The 21,908-nt window shown below is 43.2% G+C and overlaps 1 protein-coding gene across 3 annotated transcripts in view; it reads right to left on the minus strand.

The window, feature by feature from the left end:
* Positions 1–16,848: 16,848 nt before the first annotated feature.
* The window catches only part of PAPSS1 (3'-phosphoadenosine 5'-phosphosulfate synthase 1), an 80,353-nt gene continuing 75,293 nt past the window's right edge, over positions 16,849–21,908 (minus strand). For all 3 annotated transcript variants that reach the window (XM_069978440.1, XM_069978438.1, XM_069978441.1), the window contains exons 11-12: positions 21,560–21,789; positions 16,849–18,728 (exon numbers count right to left, since the gene is read on the minus strand). In XM_069978440.1, the coding sequence (XP_069834541.1) occupies positions 18,584–18,728; positions 21,560–21,789 (375 nt within the window). In that variant the 3' untranslated portion in view covers positions 16,849–18,583. The remainder of the gene's footprint in view (positions 18,729–21,559; positions 21,790–21,908) is intronic.

Below are 21,908 nucleotides of genomic sequence, written 5' to 3' on the forward strand. Positions count from 1 at the left end.
CCCGAGCGGCGCCGTAAAAAACTGACATGTCAGTTTTCTGCGGCCTCTATTCAGTGAATAGCGGCCACAGAAAACCCTGTCAGTTCAGACAATGGAGCAAGCGGCTCCGGATGTACGCTCCATAGTGTTCTGTGGGGAGTTTTGATGCAGGCGCATACTGATGCGCCCACATCAGAACTCAGCGGCGCTAAAGATCATCCGACCGGTACTGCAGTACCAGCCAGGATGATCTTTTCTGAGATCGTCATTTCCGTGACTCATACTATGTGTGACCATAGCCCTATACTGCATCCTGATTGGCAGGGACAGCTGTGTACAGCATCCGGCATCCCGCTGATCAGCTGTTCAGCACCCAAACTACACAGTGAATAGGGCTGGAATCGGTGATGATGTGTAATGCTGCGTTTACACGGAACGATTATTGTTCGAATTTTCGCAATACCGATCGTATTTGAGCGATAATCGTTCCGTGTAAACACAGCAAACGATCAAGCGACGAGCGAAAAATCGTTCATTGTGATCTTTCAGCATGTTCTCAAATCGTCGTTGGTCGTTCGCTAAAAATTCGCAGATCGCTTCGTGTAAACAGTCTTTCAAAGATTCACCCTATGTGTGAGATGGGCTTAAGCGATCTTAAAAACGATCGTAATAAAAAATTTTCTAGCGATTTTTCTAACGATTTATTCGCCTAAACGCTGATCGTTATAAAAACCAAATCGTTGCTTCAAAATTGTTAAACAATCGATTGGGTGATTTATCGCTCTGTGTAAACGGACCATAACTGCAGCTCATCTCCTATCCAAGTGCACATCAGCTGAGCTGCAGTAACCCGAGACGACTCCTTCACTGTGTAGTGCTGATCGGCAGGGGTGCCGGGTGTCTGCATCTTGCTGAATAGAAATAAAGTACACAATATATTACACAAATGTATAAAGTAAGAGATTTAATCAATAAATTAAACATTACCGAAAATAATAATAATAAAATGAGCTAAATGATACTGCCATGAAGTGTAAGCTAGCAGTATAAAACATTAGGGTACAAACACACACACCGTATACACAGCAGATCTGCAGCAGATTTGATGGTGCAGATTTGATGCTGTGTTCAGTTATTTAGATCTAATCTGCTGCGTATACCGTGTGTGTTTGTATCCTAAGGCTATGTTCACACTGCGTATATGCTCGCGGTAAACTCCGGCCGGGGATTTACACTACTTGCGGCCGGCTACGTACGGAGCGCGAACTTACGCCCGAAGTCTACTTACGCTTCCCGAGTGCCCTACGTAGCGATCTGACAGCGGTCTTTTACTTGGAGATCTTCGCCTAGCCCCGGACACCCCACAGAACCTTTTGGATCGGCACAAAAAGCTAGAAAAATGAAGAAATCACCACTACGTACAGGACCGCGCAAGTTACGGCATTTTCGTCCTCAAACAATGGTCTGGTTCATTTTTTACGGCGCCGCGTACGATCCTCGCGTAAGTTCTTACGTAGTGTGAACTGTGCCGCCGTACATCGTATACTTTCCATTGTACGCAAACTACGTACATAGTGTGAACATAGCCTAAAAGGGGTTCTGTACACTACAAAAACATAGCCGCTTTCTTCCAAAGACAGCACCACTCGTCTCCAGGTCAGGTGTGGTTTGTAAATAAGCTCCATTCACTTCAATAGAACTGAGTAAGGGGGGGGTTCAGACTGAGGAATTCGGGAAAATGTCCGCGGAATTCTGTCAGCTGTCCAACCGCACATCTGGGCGCCTTTCCGCCGGCCCCATAGACACCATTCTATGGGCCGGCGTATTCCGCTATACGCTGAAAGAAGTGTCATGTCACTTCTTTCAGCGGATCGCAGAATACGCCGGCCCATAGAATGGTGTCTATGGAGCCGGCGGAAAAGCGCGTGCCCGTGCGGGCGGACAGCTGACGGAATTCTGCTGACATTTTCCGCGAGAATTCCTCAGTCTGAACCCGCCCTTATGCTGCGTTTATACGAAACGATAATTGGCCCGATCGCACGATTAACGATGTTGGAGTAACGATTTTTTTTTCATAACGATCAGCGTTTAGACGGTACAATATATCGTACGGAAAATTCGTTCACATTGGTTAAATCGGCGAACGACTGTTCACACAATGATCTTGCGCATTTTTTGCGAACGATCAACGACGATTTGAGAACATGTTCAAAGATCAAAATGAACGATTTCTCGCTCGTGGTTTGATCGTTCGTTGCGTGTACATGTACGATTATCGTTCAAATTCGATCGTTATCGCGCAAATTTGCATGATAATCATTCTGTGTAAACGCAGCATTACAAAACCTGCACCCAAAGTGGAGACAAGACTGGTGCTGTCTCTGGAAGATAACAAAAAGATCTGTTATTGTAACTCTACTAAGTTCACTGTAATATAGATGAGCTGCATTACCAGGCAGAGCCCATGAGTGCTGTTTTGGGGGAGAAAAAGCTAAAAAAAAATTTATTTTTTTAATTTTTTTTTTAAATCTGGAACAAACTGTTACATTTACATTGTTTCTATATTAACTGTATATTTATTATATAGTCCATTGAATTCAATGAAGATCCTATGACAACTGTGCCAATTACACAATGCATAAAACACATCTGCTCATATAAATGCATAGCCATTAATTTTTTTTTTTATTTTTTTTTTTTTGCCATAATAGGTCAGTCCACATTTTCAAAAAAAAAGGAAAATAAAGGGAAAATAAGTTCAGGAAACATCAGAGGGAGTGGAATGATTTGAGGGAAGTGCAGGGTCATTTATATACAGGACAGATTGTAGCAATTTTAGGTAGAGACAGGCTTTGTTATTACTTCCACATGTGTCCATAGAACAAAAATGAGTATATTAACCTGAACAGACTGAGGAGGCGTGAAGTTTTATCTCGATTGCCTTTAGTGCAGTACTAGAGTGACTACTTGCGAGGGATGGTGACACCTTCACCAGGAATCAGAAGCTGAAATACAATGTATAATGGGGGAGATTTATCAAACATGGTGTAAAGTGAAACTGGCTCAGTTGCCCCTAGCGACCAATCAGATTCCACCTTTCATTCCTCACAGACTCTTTGGAAAATGAAAGGTGGAATCTGATTGGTTGCTAGGGGCAACTGAGACAGTTTCACTTTACACCATGTTTGATAAATCTCTCCCATTGTTCTAATAAATTATACAGTAGTGGATTCTATGTGAATATCTCTGGAATTACTGTGACAAATATAGACTTCAAGAGCGTTCAAAGAAATCTGTAAATTAAGGACAGCCCTTTGGAATATCTTCTCTATTTTTTATGGCACATATGTTGCCGTATAAAAGTAACTTTACAGGTGGTTTTTTTACAGGACTGTAAAACAAAGATTTGATTTTTATTGATATTTCAAAGCTAAAGCAGTATATAAATATATATATTTTTTAAAATATCTCAATATATATGTTTTATCTCAAATATCTCAACTTATGACAGATTGCCCTTTAAAATCTTCAAATAGTCATCTGACCGAGCTTGTGATGTCAGCTGCCATAAGAAGCAAATTAGCTTAAAGGGTAAGGCTGCATTCACACGTTCCGGGAAGTTGTCCGTGCTCACGGACAATTTTACAGCCCATTGTTTTCTATTGGGCTATTCGGACGTTCCGTGATTTCACGGATCCGTTCCATTTAAAATAGGACATGTCATTACTCGGAACGGAAGCATGGAACGGATTCCCCATAGAAATCAATGAGATCCGTGTTTTTCACAGATGTACACGGATGTGACATCCGTGTTCGTCCATGAAAAACACGGATGTGATGTAATCAATGTAATTTAAAATGCTTTAAAACAGATCCGTGAAAAAAAACGACATGGATAAAAAAACGCATGAAAAACGGACTGTTTTGCACGGATCACGGAGGTAGCTACCGGACCACAGTCCCGGACAGGGAAAATCACTGAACGTGTGAATGTAGCCTTAAAGGGAACCTGTCACTCCAGGCAGCCCCCCCAAACCCATACCACATCTGGACAGGGCATACATAAATACCCGCTCCTGCGTGTTCCGCTCCGATGCCGGTCCCAGTGATTTCCTCTTCTCGGCTCATTTGCATATTGCAGATGAGCCACGGCCAGATCTCCATGGCGGGACCGCCACCGGGACACGCAGGAGCGGGTATGTATGCAGGGTCCTGTCCAGAGGTGTGATGGGTTCGGAGGGAGGGGGGGGCTGCCCAGGATGACAGGTTTCCTTTAAAGGTGGGGCTCAAGTCTTCAAGCGCTCACTGGTGCTCACAGCCAAAGGCTGTCCAGGCATGATGAGAATTGTAGTTTTGCAACATCTGGAGGGCCGAAGGTTTCCCATCCCTGCTCTAGTGTTCTACATTCAGGTCAACTGCATGTTATACAAATTTTAACTATAATCTATAAGTGTGGATAAAATATGTCAGGATGCTTACCTTCTAGAGGATTGCCTAGACTCAGTACAATTGCAGCAATCTTTCAGCTGTTAAAATATTAGGTCTCTGTGGGATTTAAGTCTTTAAGTAATAAAATATCACACAATACTGTACTCACACATAGGATGGTCCTACTTGCCTTCATGGTAAATCTGATCTACATCAAAGTTGTTCTTTTTCTAAAGGAAATGAGGCATCTCGATAAATTTAACATTTGAGTTCTCCTAAAAGGGCAACAGTTTAAATTCCATCCGCGGAGAATCACTCAGTATGGTACAATGTTTAGGTATCTCCTACCTCACAAGAATGAATGATCTGCGACAAAAGGTTCAAGGCAAAGACACTGATTTATGTGTGAGACAAATGTATATGAAAACAAGGCCTGTGTGACATAACCAAGCTGTATAAACGGATGGAAAAAAGCAGAGAACTTAAATATCAGGAGTCACATACAGTGTCAGGTTGGAGTTTCTTGGGCCCACCAGAGGGAATGGATCTATGGGCCCAGTCTCCATTTATACTTGCCATGCAGCCTACCTCTCCCTGTGCCTGCAGTGAGCGGTGGGATTGGCTTCAGGACCCCCGTCTGGCTTCGGAATTTTCATCCCATTGCGAATATGTAAACGCTGGCCCCCCTAACCCGCAGCAGCCCGGTGAATACCAATCCACGCTCCAGCCTGCTTCTGTGGCTCCCAGCATCCTGACGTCAGGGGGCCGGAGTGCGGACTGGTAAAGTATTCACTGGGCTGCTGCAGGTAAAGTGAAACAGCATTTATATACTCGCAGTGGGATGACAATTCTGCTGCGAGTATGTAATCCTGTTCAAACTGACAGTACGGGAATCAAAGTGGATTCCATTGCAAACTGGACCCACCCTAAAAGAAGTTTTTTAACTGAACAACGGCCCTATGAGACAGATAGACCCTCAAACCGGTCATCGATTGAGAAGAGTTAATGAAAGGTACAGGGTCTTAGAGGGTGGTGTTTGGGCGGTACAAATTCGCTTTTGTATTACATATGTTGTATTGTGGGCAACACACTGGACACTTTGGTATTATAAGTGTAATGATCTGTCAGAATAACAATCAGAGAGACACGGACAAGTGAGCCCTGAGCGGAGACCCAAACCCGAGTCCCTGCCTACTTACCACGGTCTGTCCTGAACGACAGCGGGTAACTTGGAGACAGACCCCACACTCTATAGGTGGTACACAGAACAAAACAAGACAGACAAACACATTAGTGTAGCAGAAGTACGAATACACTAAACACAGCCAAAGTCACAGGACAAGCCAAAGGCCAGGGCGGGCTGCAAACAGGAGAAGTCAATTACCAGCTAGAAGTCAAATAACAAGCAGAGGTATAGCAGAGAGTATAGGGAGCAGGGTACGCTGGGTAGGGAACACACTGCAATAGCCAGCACTGATTGCAGCCCAAAGGAACAACTTAGGCCCCATTCATTCAAGAGAGGTTCAGCCCCCCACCACCCCCACCCCCACTGCCTGGCAGCAGAGATGACAGGTGTGCAGAAGACATGTACCCGCCTACTCCCCCCGTGTCGGGCGGCTCACATGTTCACCAGCACAGGGGGAGTAGCCGAGTAGTTGTCATCTCTGCTACCAGACTGTGGGGGAGGGGGATGTGTGCTGCGATCCGCACTGGGACATGATGATGGTCGCAGCACAGATTATGTGAATGGTTGCATTCATTTGAATGGTCCCTAAAATTGTTGGTGGTCACGGATCCTCGACCACAGACAGTTTTTTACGGGACTGTCCCAGAGCTCACTGAACCAGCTCCTAGCTCCAATGCAAAATACCTGCAGTAGAAGAGATCCTGACTGGCAGCTACTCTGTCAGTCACAGAAAATCCAGGACAAGTGCTAACTCTGAGGTTGCCAGAAGCATCACAGGCACAGCGGGTGTGGCTGGAAATAGGCCAGTGTTCAGATAGGGTTCAGGACAATGCACAATACATCGAAAACCTAGACAATCAGCGCCTTCTCGGCCCCATTGCACAAGCCGAGGGGCGCTCTAACCTCCACACCAGCACAGACATAACAATAAGTTAGGAAATAGACATAGTTATGCAAAATCTAATATTTAGACACGTTCACGAAAATTCTTTGTGAGATTTCGGTGTAAATAGTTGGCACATTTCAACCTCAAATACTTGGTCTAAACTAAGACTGATCATTTCCTCCCTGGTAAAATGTGCCAAATATAAAAGTCATAAATAAAGCAAAAACAAACCAGCTTGATATAAAAATGAGCGTGTGAAAACTGAAACCAAAGTAGTAAACCAGATGGTCCTGCCAATGACCTGCACATAAATAGTTCAGGTCTATGGCTTTAACCCATTAATTACCAGCTAAATGCTGGACCTTTACCACTTAAAGGGGTACTCCAGAGAAAAAATTTGCTGCACATACTATAAACATTTAGGGGCACATTTATCATCTGTGCAATTTTTTTTTGCACTTGCAAATTTTTTTCCATGCTGTTCAAAAACTCATATTAGGTGCACATGCGTTGATGAATCTTGCACATTTTTTGTGTGCTTGCGCAATGTTTTGGCTAACAAAACTGGGTTAAAAACCGATGCCAGGGTAGGGGTAGAATACTGCTACACCAAAAAACATTTGACAAAAAACATAAAAATCGCACATGATAAATCTCGCTTATAGCAGTTAATGTGAACGCTTCAATAAAACAAAAACACCTTGATAAATGTGCGCAAAAACACCAAATTAGCCAAAGTCATTGCGCAAAGAGAATGATAAATGTGACTCTTAGTTTTCACATTAGAAAAACAAGGCAGAAAAGTGTGATACCACTTAGTGTTAAAGTGAATGTACCATTAGTACATCGCTTTAAAGGACAACTCCCACGGAACCTGAAAAAAGAAAAACCACAGACACACACCATACTCACCATCCCTCCGGTGACGATCGCCACTTGAATCGCCCGCAGTCCGTGTCTCCGTCAGCTCCGGCCGCCGTCTTTGGAACTCCCTCGCTTTCGGGTCCATGAGAGAGAAAAGGCTGCTGGTGCACTTGCGCACCGGCAGCCTTTTCATTGGCTGGAGCGCATCACATGGCTTCCAGCAAGCTCAGCCAATCAGGGCTGAGCAAGCTGGAAGCCATGTGATGCGCTTCAGCCAATGAAAAGGCTGCTGGTGCGTAAGTGCACCAGCAGCCTTTTCTCTCCTATTCACTTTACATGAAGACGCCGAGGAGGAAGAAGACCTGGCCCACCCCCCGGCTCTGACGTTATCGTTACAAGATGGCGTCCGGGAGAAGAGGACGGTGACCACAGTAATTGGTAATGTATACTTTATTTAACTTCTGGAGAGGGGGTCGGGAGTTCAAAAGTGGGGGAAGGGGGCCAGACCGGTTATTTAAACACATTACAAAGTTATATAACGTGTTAAGTTATATAATGTGTGTTAAATAAGCTAAAAAAAATTTTTGTGGGAGTTGTCCTTTAAGTTTTTTACATGAATAGACCAGCTCCTGTTCGGGGATGCCAGTGCTGTGGTCATTTTTTGAACCGCCACCTGCTTACCGTGCACGGTGCCAGTCTTCTCCCAGGCAGCGGACCGCCATGAGGCACTGGAGACGGGCCGGCCTTTCCCAGTGGGACAAAAACCCCTCCAACTCAGTGATGCGGCTCCATTAGAACCAATGGAGCCGCATCACAGAGGGAAGGGTTGTCACACTGGGGGCCAGCAGGCCCACCTCCAGTGCTTTGAGCCAGGCAGGTGCCTGGGAATAGACCAGCGCCGTGCACGGGAACTGGGCCGCATTTCAAATAAAGAACCACTGCAGCGGCATCCTCAAACAGGCGCCGGTCTATTCATGTAAAAAACTTAAAGCGATGTACTAATGTTATATTCACTTTAATGTAGGCTACGATAGAATAGTGTCAGATCACACAGTATATCGCACATTTCTGTGCACGGAACTGGCCAGAGTACACAGGCTAAACCCGACAAGAACCTGTACTTTATATATTGTTTAATATTTCATTACGTAATTGATTCATTTTCTTTACATAAAAACATATCTGTGAGAATATATAAGGCTTTCTGTGATTTTTTTTTATTGACATCATAATTGCTGTTTTCCATTAGATTAAAGGTAGCCTGAACTTAGAGTGAGCTCTTTAAAACAAATAAATTATGGAAATATGGCCAGGTTCTCGAGTTTAATAGCAATTTAAATCCAATCTTGGCAACATACCTTCGTGATCAGTTTATTTGTTATATCCAATGGTTTGGATTAGATTTATTACTGTATAAAAGGAACAGCATTCCAGTAACATCAGGTCAGCATGTGTTCTAAAGGTATTTTATTATTTGCTAGAAATATATTTACTGCTTCTTTTCACCTTTTTCTGTTTACCAAATGCCTCAAGCTATTAGGCCTCTTCCACTCGGATTTGTTACTGATGATTTTTTATAGTGCTCTAGTACATATGGTACATGATACTGTTTACACTTCTTCAATATATATATATATATATATATATATATATATATATATAGTCTTTATTACAACCAATATAGAGGCTCTGCACACAATATAAGTGATTACAGTGCACTTACATACTGTACATGCGGTGACATACAGTATAATGACTCACAGGTGATGTCTTCTTTGATTTAAGTCATTCACTTTTCCTTTTTCTTCTCCATTGGCATAAGCCATCATGAAGACTTCCCCTGGTGACGACTCGTCTCAGCAGAAATCTGCCAGACAAACATGTTAGGCTTCTCGCTCCAGCACCATCCTCACCTCGGTACACGCTTCCTATTTGCATTGCTCCATACTGTAACAGTAACGCCTTGTGCCACCACATAGTATTAAGGCCCATTTTGGGCACTTGAAGAAGTCTTAAAAAAATAAAAAATCACCTGAAGGCAAGGGGGTGCAGGAATATAATAAAGAATGTATACTTACCCATCCCCAGGACCAGCAGTACTGCCTTACCGATCTCTGACAGCCGCCGGCCTCCTGCAGCTCTTGCTGCTTGTAACGCCTGGAGTAGTGGATCCACTGGACCGGCACCAGCGATGGCACAAACCTCACCAGGGAGCGGAGTCTAAGGGGCCGCTGGTTTTCACCAGAGCCCGCCGCAAAGCGGGATGGACTTGCTGCGGCAGACGACCCCCAGGTCGCTACCCCTGGCTTGGTTGCTGGTGACGGCAGGCGAGGCGTGGCAGGAGTAGGTACTGACAGTGGCGTGTAGGCGTACCGCAGGTGACAGGCTGAACACAGGAACAGCAGTGAGACGGGAAGCAGGAACCAGGGACTAGGAGTAGGGACTGGGTAGCGGGCAGGAAACAGGAACAAGGACTAGGGACCAGGTAGCGGACAGGTATCAGGAACAACAGGGAGCTGGGCCAAACGCTATGGGAAGCATGTAGAGGCTCCAACCCAGGGGACAGGGCATGCTGGGATTTATAGGGGAGTGATTGGGTGCAACTACCAATTAGGAGCGCACTGCCCCTTTAAATCTGAGACAGCCGGCGCGCGCGCGCCCTAGGAGGCGGGGACGCGCGCGCCGGCCGGCACAGCGAGAGACAGGAGCGTGGAGAGGTGAGGCGCCCCCCGGGGCCGAAGTAATAGCAGCGCCGGGTCCCTGACTATGGACACCAGCTGCTGCATGGGGCAGGAGGCGGTCGCGGCGGCGGCCCGGAACACGGGACGCCGCTGCGGCCGTGACACTGCTGCAACATCACATACCCGGTTGATAGACTGTCCGCTCAGCCAATCAGTGACTGGGGCGGGACACTGCTGCAGTCACTGATTGGCTGAGCAGGCTGTCCATTAGCTGGGCAGCGATGTTGTAGCAATAGGAGCCAGGGCCATGACATAACAGAAAGTCGGGAGAAAATGACATTCAGCGGCTGTCACTGAGCGGTAAGTGTGGCGCTACAGGGGCACAGGGACAGGTAAGTGTACATTCTTTATTATGTTCCCCCACCCCCTGCTTGCAGGTGATTTTTATTTTCACTTTAATAGTACTTAGGTCCCCTGTGCCATCATATAGTAGAAAGGCCTTATCTGTGTCCTTATATAGCAGCTAAACCCTCTCTGTGTGCCTATATAAAAATAGGCTTCACTGTGACCCCATACAGTAGCTATGCCGCTCTATGGCCCCATGTAGTATTAAGGCCCATTTCTGCCCTCTATTGAACTCCATGCAATACTAAGGCCTTGCTGTGCCCCCGTATAGTAGTTAGGCCATCTGTTTCTCCATATAGTAGTTTGGCCTCTCTGTTTCCCATATAGTAGGTAGGTAGGTACCACCAGGTACCAATATATCTGTGAACCAATAGAGTAGTTAGATACCCTCTGTGGCCCCATATAGTAATGTGGTCACTCTACCCCCATATATTAATTTTGACAGTCTTTACCCCCCTAATAGTGTTAGACCCCTTTGTGCCTCCATATAGTAGTTAGGCATACTTTGTGCTCCCATATAGTAGCTAGGCTCCTCTGTGCATCCATATAGTAGTAAGGCCTCTTAGTGTAGGTAATCCCACCCCAGTAGGTTTTCCCCTTGTAGTTAATCTCCCTAAAAGTTAGCCCCCCAGTAGGTAGAATTCCCCCTCCATAATCTAAAAAACAACACCCATACTCACCTGGCTCTTAGAGTCCACCAGCATCTTCTCTTCCTCCCATCTCTGCAAGTGCTCCTTGGCACAGTGGGGGATGCAAGTGGTTCAAATGTTTTAGCTGATCAGTATATGTACAGGAAAATTCCAACACCCACAGGTAAATAAAGAAAAACGATACATAAAAATATCTTGCATGGCAACACACATATAAAGACAGCACTACAGCAGGATAACAACACATATGAGCATTACTGCTTACAAGGATGCAGACATCAGAAATATCTCTTGGCTTTAGAAAGAGAAGTAAAGAGCCAGGTTTGTCTCATTTCATAGCAGGGAGCAAGACCATCAGTCTGACGGGACAGACATAACAGTCAGAATCCAACAAACATTGTTCTGAGATGTGCCGTGTGGAATTATCATTTGGTTACAAACATTTTCTGATGTACAAAAGTTTTGTGCAAGAAGTTTGCCACTTTTTCTTTTTTCACATAAAATGTTTTTTTATTTGAAGAAAAAGGGTACAGAAAACAAGGACATCGGTGTGGGCTGCGCAGAGCCTTGAAAAACAAGTACACAAAGTTGTACAATATCATATCCAACCCTGACCCAAAATCCTCTATCAACAATGACATGTAGGTTGGTTAAAGCAGAGGCACAAATATCATTGCAGAGAAAGGTTGCGTTCACACTACGTATATTTCAGTCAGTATATTTTAGTCAGTATTGCAACCAAAACCAGGAGTGGATTAAAAACACAGAAAGGCTCTGTTCACACAATGTTGAAATTGAGTGGATGGCCGCCATATAACAGTAAATAACTGCCATTAGGCTGCGTTCACACTACGTATATTTCAGTCAGTATATGTATATTTCAGTCAGTATATTTCAGTCAGTATTGCAACCAAAACCAGGAGTGGATTACAAACACAGAAAGGCTCTGTTCACACAATGTTGAAATTGAGTGGATGGCCGCCATATAACAGTAAATAACTGCCATTAGGCTGCGTTCACACTACGTATATTTCAGTCAGTATATGTATATTTCAGTCAGTATATTTCAGTCAGTATTGCAACCAAAACCAGGAGTGGATTACAAACACAGAAAGGCTCTGTTCACACAATGTTGAAATTGAGTGGATGGCCGCCATATTATGGCAAATATTTGCTGTTATTTTAGAACAACGGCTGTTATATTGAAATAATGGCCGTTATTTACTGTTATATGGCGGCCATCCACTCAATTTCAACATTGTGTGAACAGATCCTTTCTGTGTTTTTAATCCACTCCTGGTTTTGGTTGCAATACTGACTGAAATATACTGACTGAAATATACATATACTGACTGAAATATACGTAGTGTGAACGCAGCCTAATGGCAGTTATTTAAATGAACGCAGCCAAAATAAGCCTCCTTCAATGGCAACATATGCAATAACATGAAAATACACCTTTTGATATACAAATTGTGTACCAAGGCAACAGTGAAGAGAGAGTATAAGAGAAGAAGAAAAGAGGGGGAAAGAGAGAGAGTGAGCGTAGTAGTTAAACAGCTAATGAACCCATCAGGGCGATGGTGAAACTAGCTATGAGAATTAGACAAGGAGAGAGTGGACAAAAAATAAAAATAAAAAGTAAGGTAGCACAGAATAAGATAGAGTGAGAGCAAACCGAAGAGACATAGAAGTACAGGAGGGAAGGGGAGAAGTTTGCCACTTTTTAACTCTTTTTGAAAAAGTGGTCAGGGCTGAGATGGATGAGAGAGCTCTGCAGCCCACAATTATGTACTATGCATCATTTACATAGGTTCCGATAATATTTTGTTTGTACAATGAACATGTGACTTCTGGTCCAGGCAGAGGGAAGTAAAGCCACCTAACAAGAGAAGTAGTAGGGTGGCTGTTTAAAAGTGTGCTGGGGAGGATAACAGATATAACATGCTCTTACCTCCCCGGCTCCAGCATTGGTGGCTGCATACTGACGCTCTGGTCCCCAGCTGCTTCTTGGTCTGAGCGGAGACCCAGGTCGTGACTAGGGATGAACGAACATCAGGAAATGTTAGGTAAGATCAAACTCGAAACTTCTGCATTTGATTCCTGATGCCTTCCCGTTACGTGGGAAAGGTGGAGCAAGCCTGAGAAAACAGGGATACAGCCTATTACCTAGGCGGTTTTCCAGGTGGTACTCGGGCTTGCTCCACTTTCCCCACGGAACGGGAAGGCATCAGGAATCAAATGCTGAAGGTTCGAGAAGGTTTAAGTTCGATTGCACCTAACATTTCCTGATGTTCGATCATCCCTAGTCGTGACGTGTGAGGTCTGCTTAGCCATTCAGCAGCCAAGGCGGGACCCCACTACGGCTACCAACTGGCTGAGCTGACCTCACATGTCAGGAAGAAGCTGGGGACCCAGGACCGGAGCGGCGGTATGCGACCACCAGCGCTGGAGTGGGGGAGGTAACAGCATGTTATTTCTTTTATCCTTCCCGGCACATCTCAAAAAAAGCACCATGACACCGGCATCCCTGTGACGATCTATTCATTAAAAAAAAAACACAACGTGATGTACTACTGGTACATTCGCTTTAATTTCAAGCCACACCTGAACTGGAGACAAGAGTTACGTTGTCTTTGGAAGACAGTGTTCATGTTTTTGTAACGCTGTATAACCCCTTTAATTGAAATATTTGTTTTGGGGGCAATCAACCACAAAGCCAAACACCTAGTAGTTAGGAATGAGCGATACACCCTTTTGCGCAAGTGCCTCAGTTCCATCCCATTCCCACATACTGTACATTATCATTCCCTCTATGATGGATTGGCCCATAGCCCAGAACGCAGTATATCTGTTCCTGTTAGAACATTCCAAGATTACTTCCTATCTAGGTAATGCAAACCAAAACTTCCTCCAACGATTATAGCGCAATCAGAATGACACATGCTCTGTTTTCCCTGTTCCGTCTTTGATCTTTCAGAAATGGATGGTTCCGAAGACGTTCTATTTATTTTAAAGTGTCTGGAAAGGCAATAGGATGTCTCGTGTCATTATTGCAATACAAAGAACAATCCTTCATATTCTTCTCAAGTATGGTTCAGACCATGATTTGTGACGTGCAAGTAGGACAGCAGAGACAATCAATTGTATTAATACGTCCCTTGCCTTCTATAGATCTCAAGCTTGTTTCAATTTATCTTTTTAAATAAAACAAAAGAAAAAAATAAAAGGAGAGCAACATCATTTGCAAAGTTTACTGCTAGAGATGAGCGAATTTACAGTAATAATGGGGAAATATAGTGGTATTAGTCAGGTCTGGTATGGCGGTGTTATCCAGTCACAGTATGGTGGTATTGGTCAGGTCTGGTATGGCAGTGTTATCCAGTCACAGTATGGTGGTATTAATCAGGTCTGGTAACGGCAGTGTTATCCAGTCACAGTATGGTGGTATTAGTCAGGTCTGGTATGGAGCTGTTATCCAGTCACAGTATGGTGGTATTGGTCAGGTCTGGTGTGGCAGTGTTATCTAGTAACAGTATGGCAATGTTGCTCAGGTCTGGTGTGGTGGTGTTAAAAGTGATGCCTGGAGCTATTACCTACCAATCCTGTGGTGAGAATTCCTTCAGACAATATGAAGACTGCTTATGGTTAAAAACCATACAAAAAGCGATTCAGACAATCTTTCTTCATGTAGAGAAATGCATGTGGCCGAAACCAGGCTCCCTTTTCTCCTTCAATAGTCATGTGCTGTTACCAGGATTATTGGCCATACGCCTATTGGTTACCACATGAGGGTCTGGCATCTGCTGCATGTGGTGACGTACAGTAAATTAGGGAACACTCTAGTGTGCTCTTGGCAGCAGCAGCTATTAATACGGCCCTATACTGTAGTGATGAGAACTAACAACAGTGAAACAGTGGCAACGGGGTGCAAGGCTAAAACTGCCATATTCTGACTCCTATAACTTTAAAAAAAAAAAAAAATCTTTTAAGCTATGTTCCCATATCGTCTTCTTTTGGCCATTTTATGGTCCCAATATTTCAGTAAAATATAAATTGCGATGATTTGCATAATACGACCATATTTTGGCACAAAAAAAAAAAAGATATTGTGCGAACATAGAATCATTATGGGATGGAGATATATATATATATATATATATATATATATATATATACACACACACAGACATACTTCATTTTAACTTTTTTTACACGTGGGGGACTTCCATAAGAGATAACTTGATTGCTCATAGAGATCAATGACCTTTGTACTGCATCAATCCATTAAATCAGCGCACTATTTGTTCAGCACAATTTTTTCAGCAGGATGGAGTCAGGCAGCCCTGGAAGGGCTAGCACAGGCTTTTGGCGCAGTAGCGGATTACAATAGGTCCTTTTCGGCCGGTAGCCCGGGGCCCTGAGCTCCTGGGGGGCCCATGACCACCCAAAAAGTATTGTGCTTTCAGTATTGTCTCCTGGCTACAGTTCTGCAATGATTTGCAAAAAAAATCACCGCCTTTTTTAACGCAATTTTGCACAAATCAGGGCATCATGACATTATCTATCCTGTACTATGAACACCACGCTAGTGCTACCAAAGTTACAGTGGGGTGGGGTGGGGGAGCCAAGCTTGGTCAACAGCTTGGGGCCTATAGTGAAGTTAATCCACTAGTTTGGGCGGCAGCCATTTAAATGCTGCTGTACACAAGGAGATGTAAAGGCAGTGGAGACTGTGAACTACAGTCATAGCAGGCATGTGACTACACATTCATGTAATCTGAGTGGCGGGTGCAGCTATACATTCGAACCATCCAATCCACAGGATAAGCCTCCTTCCCACCTCTCCCTGTCTTGACTAATTGACTTGCATGGCTGGAGGATCAAGGATGTACGTCAATCAGTCAAGACAGGGAGAATGTGGGAGGAAAGAGGCGTGCATGCTGTGCTCAGCTCAGCATCACTTCTGCGGCACTTGAGCTTTCAAGGAAAATGGCCATCAGCAAAGACAAAGATATCATTTGTTTTATCATCGATCTGTCTGCAGCTCTGTACCAGGTACCAGTCTGACAGATTCCCTTTAACTGAGATCAAAGGACTGCAACCCCTCCCCCTTTCCTTCCAATTGGCTGTTTTAAGAAGCGTTCTTGTATTTTCTTTACTTCTTTACTTCTACAGCAGACAAGGCCTCTTTGGCGAATAATCAAATAAACTTACATAGAGTAAATAGGCATTTAATTCAGAAATCGAATGCATATACACAATTTTATTAAAACCGTATGAGAACGGGCAAATAAGCTTGTAAATTAGACCAAAAAAGGGAAATTAATCATAGAAGATGCTTTAAAGAAAAAAAAAAAAGTTTTGAAAACAGAACTATAAAAAATACTTGACATAAAGCAGTTACCGACAGATAAAACAAGCCTTAATGGAAGTTAAAAGGAGAGTATACTGATAAAATTGTCTCGCTGTAAGCTGAAACACTGTTTCCTATCTGTGCCTATACGAGTGGAATAAATTAATCCCAAATAGTTTCGGTAAAAGAAAAGTAAAGCAATGGCTGCCGCTAAAGAGTAAAACACTGAATGTTCAGAGAAATACATGGTTATTGATGAAATGAAAAGATGGAGTCCAAAAAAGTCTCCCTATACCAGGGGTAGGGAACCTTGGCTCTCCGGCTGTTGCAAAACTACGACTCCCATCATGCCTGGACAGCCAAAGCTTTAGCTTTGGCTGTCCAGGCATGATGGGAGTTGTAGTTTTGCAACAGCCGGAGAGCCAAAGTTCCTTACCCCTGCCCTATAGAGAATATATTCAACAAAACAGGTGCTTGACAACTAAAAGTATAGAAGCACAGGAAATATGACATTTCAAAATATAACATGATTTCATTGACCTAGCGCCATCTTGGAAAAAAAAAACATAACCAGTGTCACAACTGAATATATTGTATGTAAAATATCTATATATCTGAATGTAGGTATGTACAGTATGTTTGTATGTAGAGACAATAACCAACGCATGTCTGCTGAGTGGTGTGTGGCTTGGTGCAGAATATATCTGTGTATTAAGGGAGATTTATCAAACATGGTGTAAAGTGAGACTGGCTCAGTCGCCCCTAGCAACCAATCAGATTCAACTTTACATTCCTCACAGACTCTTTGGAAAATGAAAGGTGGAATCTGATTGGTTGCTAGGGGCAGCTAAGCCAGTTTCACTTTACACCATGTTTGATAAATCTCCCCCTAAATGTATAAATTCGCCAGCACCTGCAGCAAAGTTGGTGTGAAAATCCCCTTTATTATTGCAGTGTGTGGTGTTTGCAGAAAATGAGAGTTTGATTTGCCGGCAATGTACAGATATACTGGGTTGTCTGCACAGCACGCACAATGGGTGAATGGCTCTAATATAAACTGTCTGGTTACAGTCCTATATGTACCCATAGGATGACAATACTGGAAATCATGTGGATTACTTTCTAGTAACGCTATCTGCAAATGCTGCAATATTTGTGGAGCTACATGATTGGCACTTTATTGGTCAGCTATGTGGCTCTATAGTGCCTATTATACCCTGACTATGATTTGCAAATTTGTTTAGAGGGTGTATAGCTTTAAGACATCTTTACTAGCCAAGCTTTGGAGTGCATCAAAAGGAGTGGAAAAGTCGATCTTAGGGGTCATTCACACATCTGTAGCATTCCGCCCATAATATGGACGGGGTTCTGCGGACTGGACCAGGGAGCTCCCATCATTATGATTAATGATGATGTTGGGAGCTCCTAAACAGTTTAAAAGTTTGTGCTTGTGTACTGACACAGCCACACAGCTGTGTCAGTACACTAGCGCAAACTTTTAAACTGTTGCTGGGAGCTTCCTGAGCACCGTGTACGGACAAAATTTTATCAACGTGTGAAAGACTTTTTAATGTCGTTATGTAACTAAATGACAGTGATCAGTCTTCTGGTCATAGAGAGGCCATTGATCTAACACATTACAGATTATGAATGGATATCTCACAGAGATGGAGAACCGCTTTAAGGATTTGCTTTACAAATTCTGACCTTAATACAAACTGTAACAATGAATGTGTACTGCCCACATGATAAATACACATAAATACCGTATATTGTAGCTTCATGACAAGAGAACCCTAAAAAGGTTAAAAACCATGATGGAAAATGTAGAAAGAATGACATGAAAGCAGGTTTGATTGGACCGTTCTTTTAGGACATTCTTCAAGTAAATAAGGAACATCTAAGCAGTGCTGTATTAGTCGCCAGCGACTTGGTGCTAAGTTAGTGAACCTAAAGGTGTAAGATCACGCACAATGAGAGTGATCGGCATTGGGAGGAGACTCGCTGACTTCTATTTCACAGCTGATTAAACAGGAGAACGAACCAAAAAGCTGAGCGTACATTAATGTAACAAACAGCAGAAGACACGAGCAAGGAAAGCGTTATTGTGGTCCATGTAAAGTAGAGTAAGAAAAATGCTAGATCAGATTAAGCTTTTTCTTTTTCCAAAGATCTATAGTACTCCTTCAGCACAGTCCAGGCCTTTGGTGCCATGAAACCGTCAGGTGGATTTTGCCCCTCTCGAGCCAGTCTGCGCATTCGAGTTCCAGAAATGAATTCATAGTCCTCAGCGCTGTGGATGTAAAAAAAACAAAAAAAAAAACACGGATGAAATATCAATTAAAAACAGTAGTGTACTTAACAACAAAATTATATTATTTATTTAATATAATATAATTATATTATATATCTATTATATAATTTTTATTATTTATAATACAGATTATATATATATATATATATATATATATATATATATATATATATATATATATGTATGTATGTATAAAATAGTTTTTCTTTTTAACCTGGGGTGCATTTAAATGATGTAAAAGAGAATCTGTAATGATGTTATGATCTGAAATGATGTAAAAGTGAATCTGTATCTCCCTAACAATGTCCAAAATCTCCAGATACCGTTTGTTACCTCTTCTCAATTCATGCCTGGCCCAGGGGTCTGTCTGTCTTCTGGGGCTGGTGGTCAAGTAAAAAAATTTATTTTATTGAGGCGGGGCAGAATGGTGCCGTGTCAAAGGGGCAGGGCCTATAGGATCTACAAATGTTGTAGGCCCCGCCCCTTTGACATGGCACCATGCGGCACCGCCTGAATAAAAACTTTTTTTTACCCAGGAGACAGGTAGACCCCCAGATCGAGAAGAGCTAACAAACAGTATTGAGGGTTTAGGGGCAGTGTTCATGTGATACAGATTTGCTCTAAAGTGTATGTTTATAAAAACATAGCTTCACCATATAAGCCTGACACACACATATTAGAGGACTGCAATTCTGCTTGGTTTAAACTGATCGAAAGTAGAACCTCCCCTAAAAAAAAAAAAAAAAAAAAAAATATGTACATTTTAGTTGAAACTAGCAATGATGTAAGAGACTGCCGTGCTATCCGCCCCAGCAAATTCCCACGTTCTATTTGCGTTTCTGTTCTACCTACTGACAATCATGTTACCAAGTAGCTTGGGCAAACACAGTACTAAGTCTCTGTAATCCTTCGTGGAGTCTGACGGCTCTCAGACAAACACATTCATATGTAAGAAGTAGCTAAAGCACCTGTTTAACGTGGGCCTAAAAAAATAAAATCCCGAAACATGACCATCATATAAGTCAAACAATGGGAGTAACATGGAATGCTGTCCAACCCTCGGTAATGGTGGTCTGACCACATGAACTGGAAATAGGCTCGCCCACATGAAAGGTTATTTTTCTGGATGATTGTGTAAAGGATTTTTAGATTAAAGAAAATGGGAGCCAGATCAGTTATGCTGTTACCTCATTCTTCTTCCGAATATATCTGTCACCACACAAAATTTCTGGAATGTCTTCTGTAGCTTCAATTATAATTTACAAGAGGAATATGGAATATCAGGGTTGCAGACTGCATTATGTTGCTATCCATTTACCTAAATGGATCCCAAACATGCTTTTATGGTAAAGCCAACTACGTTAAAGGTATGGGAAGAGCAAGAATAGCACCGGGCGTGCCTCATTCATTCCGCAGGCTGGGGTATGGAATATATTTCTTATGACGCTCTTCATACAAAAAAACAGGCGCTTCTTTTTCAAGGCATGATACATGGGAACCAAAACCTTACAGAAAAGCAATTCTCTTGACACTATTCTTTCATGTCACCTCGATCCTCTCTGTATTGGATGTTAGTTTGATGTCTGACGTACAGAGCGATCTTGAGTTACAAATGAAAGGTCACCAGTGTTGCCTGACACGACTCGGCTGATGGACTACACCATCAGATAGTCAGTGATTGCAGTGGTGTCCCGCCCCAGTCACTGATTGGCTGAGCGTGCAATCCATCAGCTGAGTCGTGATGTCGGACAACACTGGTGACCTTTCATGACTCGGCTGATGGAATACCTCATCAGATAATCAGTGATTGCAGTGGTGTCCTGCCCCAGTCACTGATTGGCTGAGCATGCAATCCATCAGCTGAGTTGTGATGCCGCCAGAGCCGGGGATCTCCAAGCCCTGCTGTCAAAAACATTTGACATGCATCTGTGACAAATTTAGATCAGCATCAACAGAATCCGAGTACCGTACGTGCAAAAATCCTCCAAGTTTTTATTGCATATTTTCTTACAATACAGAAGTGTTTTGACTTGTAATAGTCTATTATTTATGCAGATGCCTACTTACTTCAGGATCCAATGGCAGGGATTTAAACTTTAAGGCTATGTTCACACAACGAATATTTTCTATTGATCACGGACACTGTTTAGAATTGCAACACCGACCGTGATTAATAGAAAATGTACATTGCATTGAAGTTTTGTGTGGCCGATACTCATTGAATAGCTGCCGCACAGAACTGTCAGTTCACACAATGGAAAGTGCAGCTCCGGGCGCACTTTACATTGTGTGCTATGGTGAATTCGTGTGCGTCCTCATCCCAATTTAACAGAAATGAAGTTCATCTGGCTGGTACTGCAGTACTGGCCGGGATGAACTTCACTGACACTGGCCGTTCTATGACACGGCCAGGTCACAGAAAGGCTGCTGTCTTACTAAGTGTGAACCCAGCCTAAATGTTTTTGCTCGCCTATGTCACTCACTTACAGTTAACCCTCAGTTTTCCTGCATGGACATAATTTCCAGGGTAGGACCAAAAATCTGCATGGAGGTTGTCTGTTGCATGTGCACAGGGTAGTGAAGACTCCATTTACATGCACGGAAGGTGGACGGTCATCAAACTTGTCAAGGGTGTCAAGGGTCCATGTCAAATGCAACACGTGAATGGGGCCTGCAACACCACCAACTTCTTCATACCCTGCGCAGTTAGGAAGTTACTGTAGATGTATGACTGGGGTTGACACGAGTGACTGATACCCATTGTTTAATGTGATATTTAGACATAAGATGAATGAAATCGAGTAACTTACTGTGCAGAATCAAAGTAGTCCATGCACTTTTTCTTCTTGTTATAAGCAGCCACACGGAATGGGACAATTTCCAGGGAGATGAGGCCGGGAGCCATGGTGAGTACTTTGGCTCCATGTGTAGGCTCATATAGATCCTTTCCCGTTGCCGGATGTGGCATTCCTGCTGGATCTCTACCCACAATATAAAAATTAGCACCTGCCACCATGCGAGCTCTGCAGTGCCACTGGACCTGTGTTTTAAAAGACAGTGAGTGAGTACAACGTTCAATTACACGTACAATGAAAACTGCTAAGATTAATAACAAGACTCAATATTAGAGATGAGCGAAGCTCGAGCATGCTCGAGTTC

This window comes from Dendropsophus ebraccatus, chromosome 7 (assembly GCF_027789765.1).
Source record: "Dendropsophus ebraccatus isolate aDenEbr1 chromosome 7, aDenEbr1.pat, whole genome shotgun sequence".
NCBI lineage: Eukaryota > Metazoa > Chordata > Amphibia > Anura > Hylidae > Dendropsophus > Dendropsophus ebraccatus.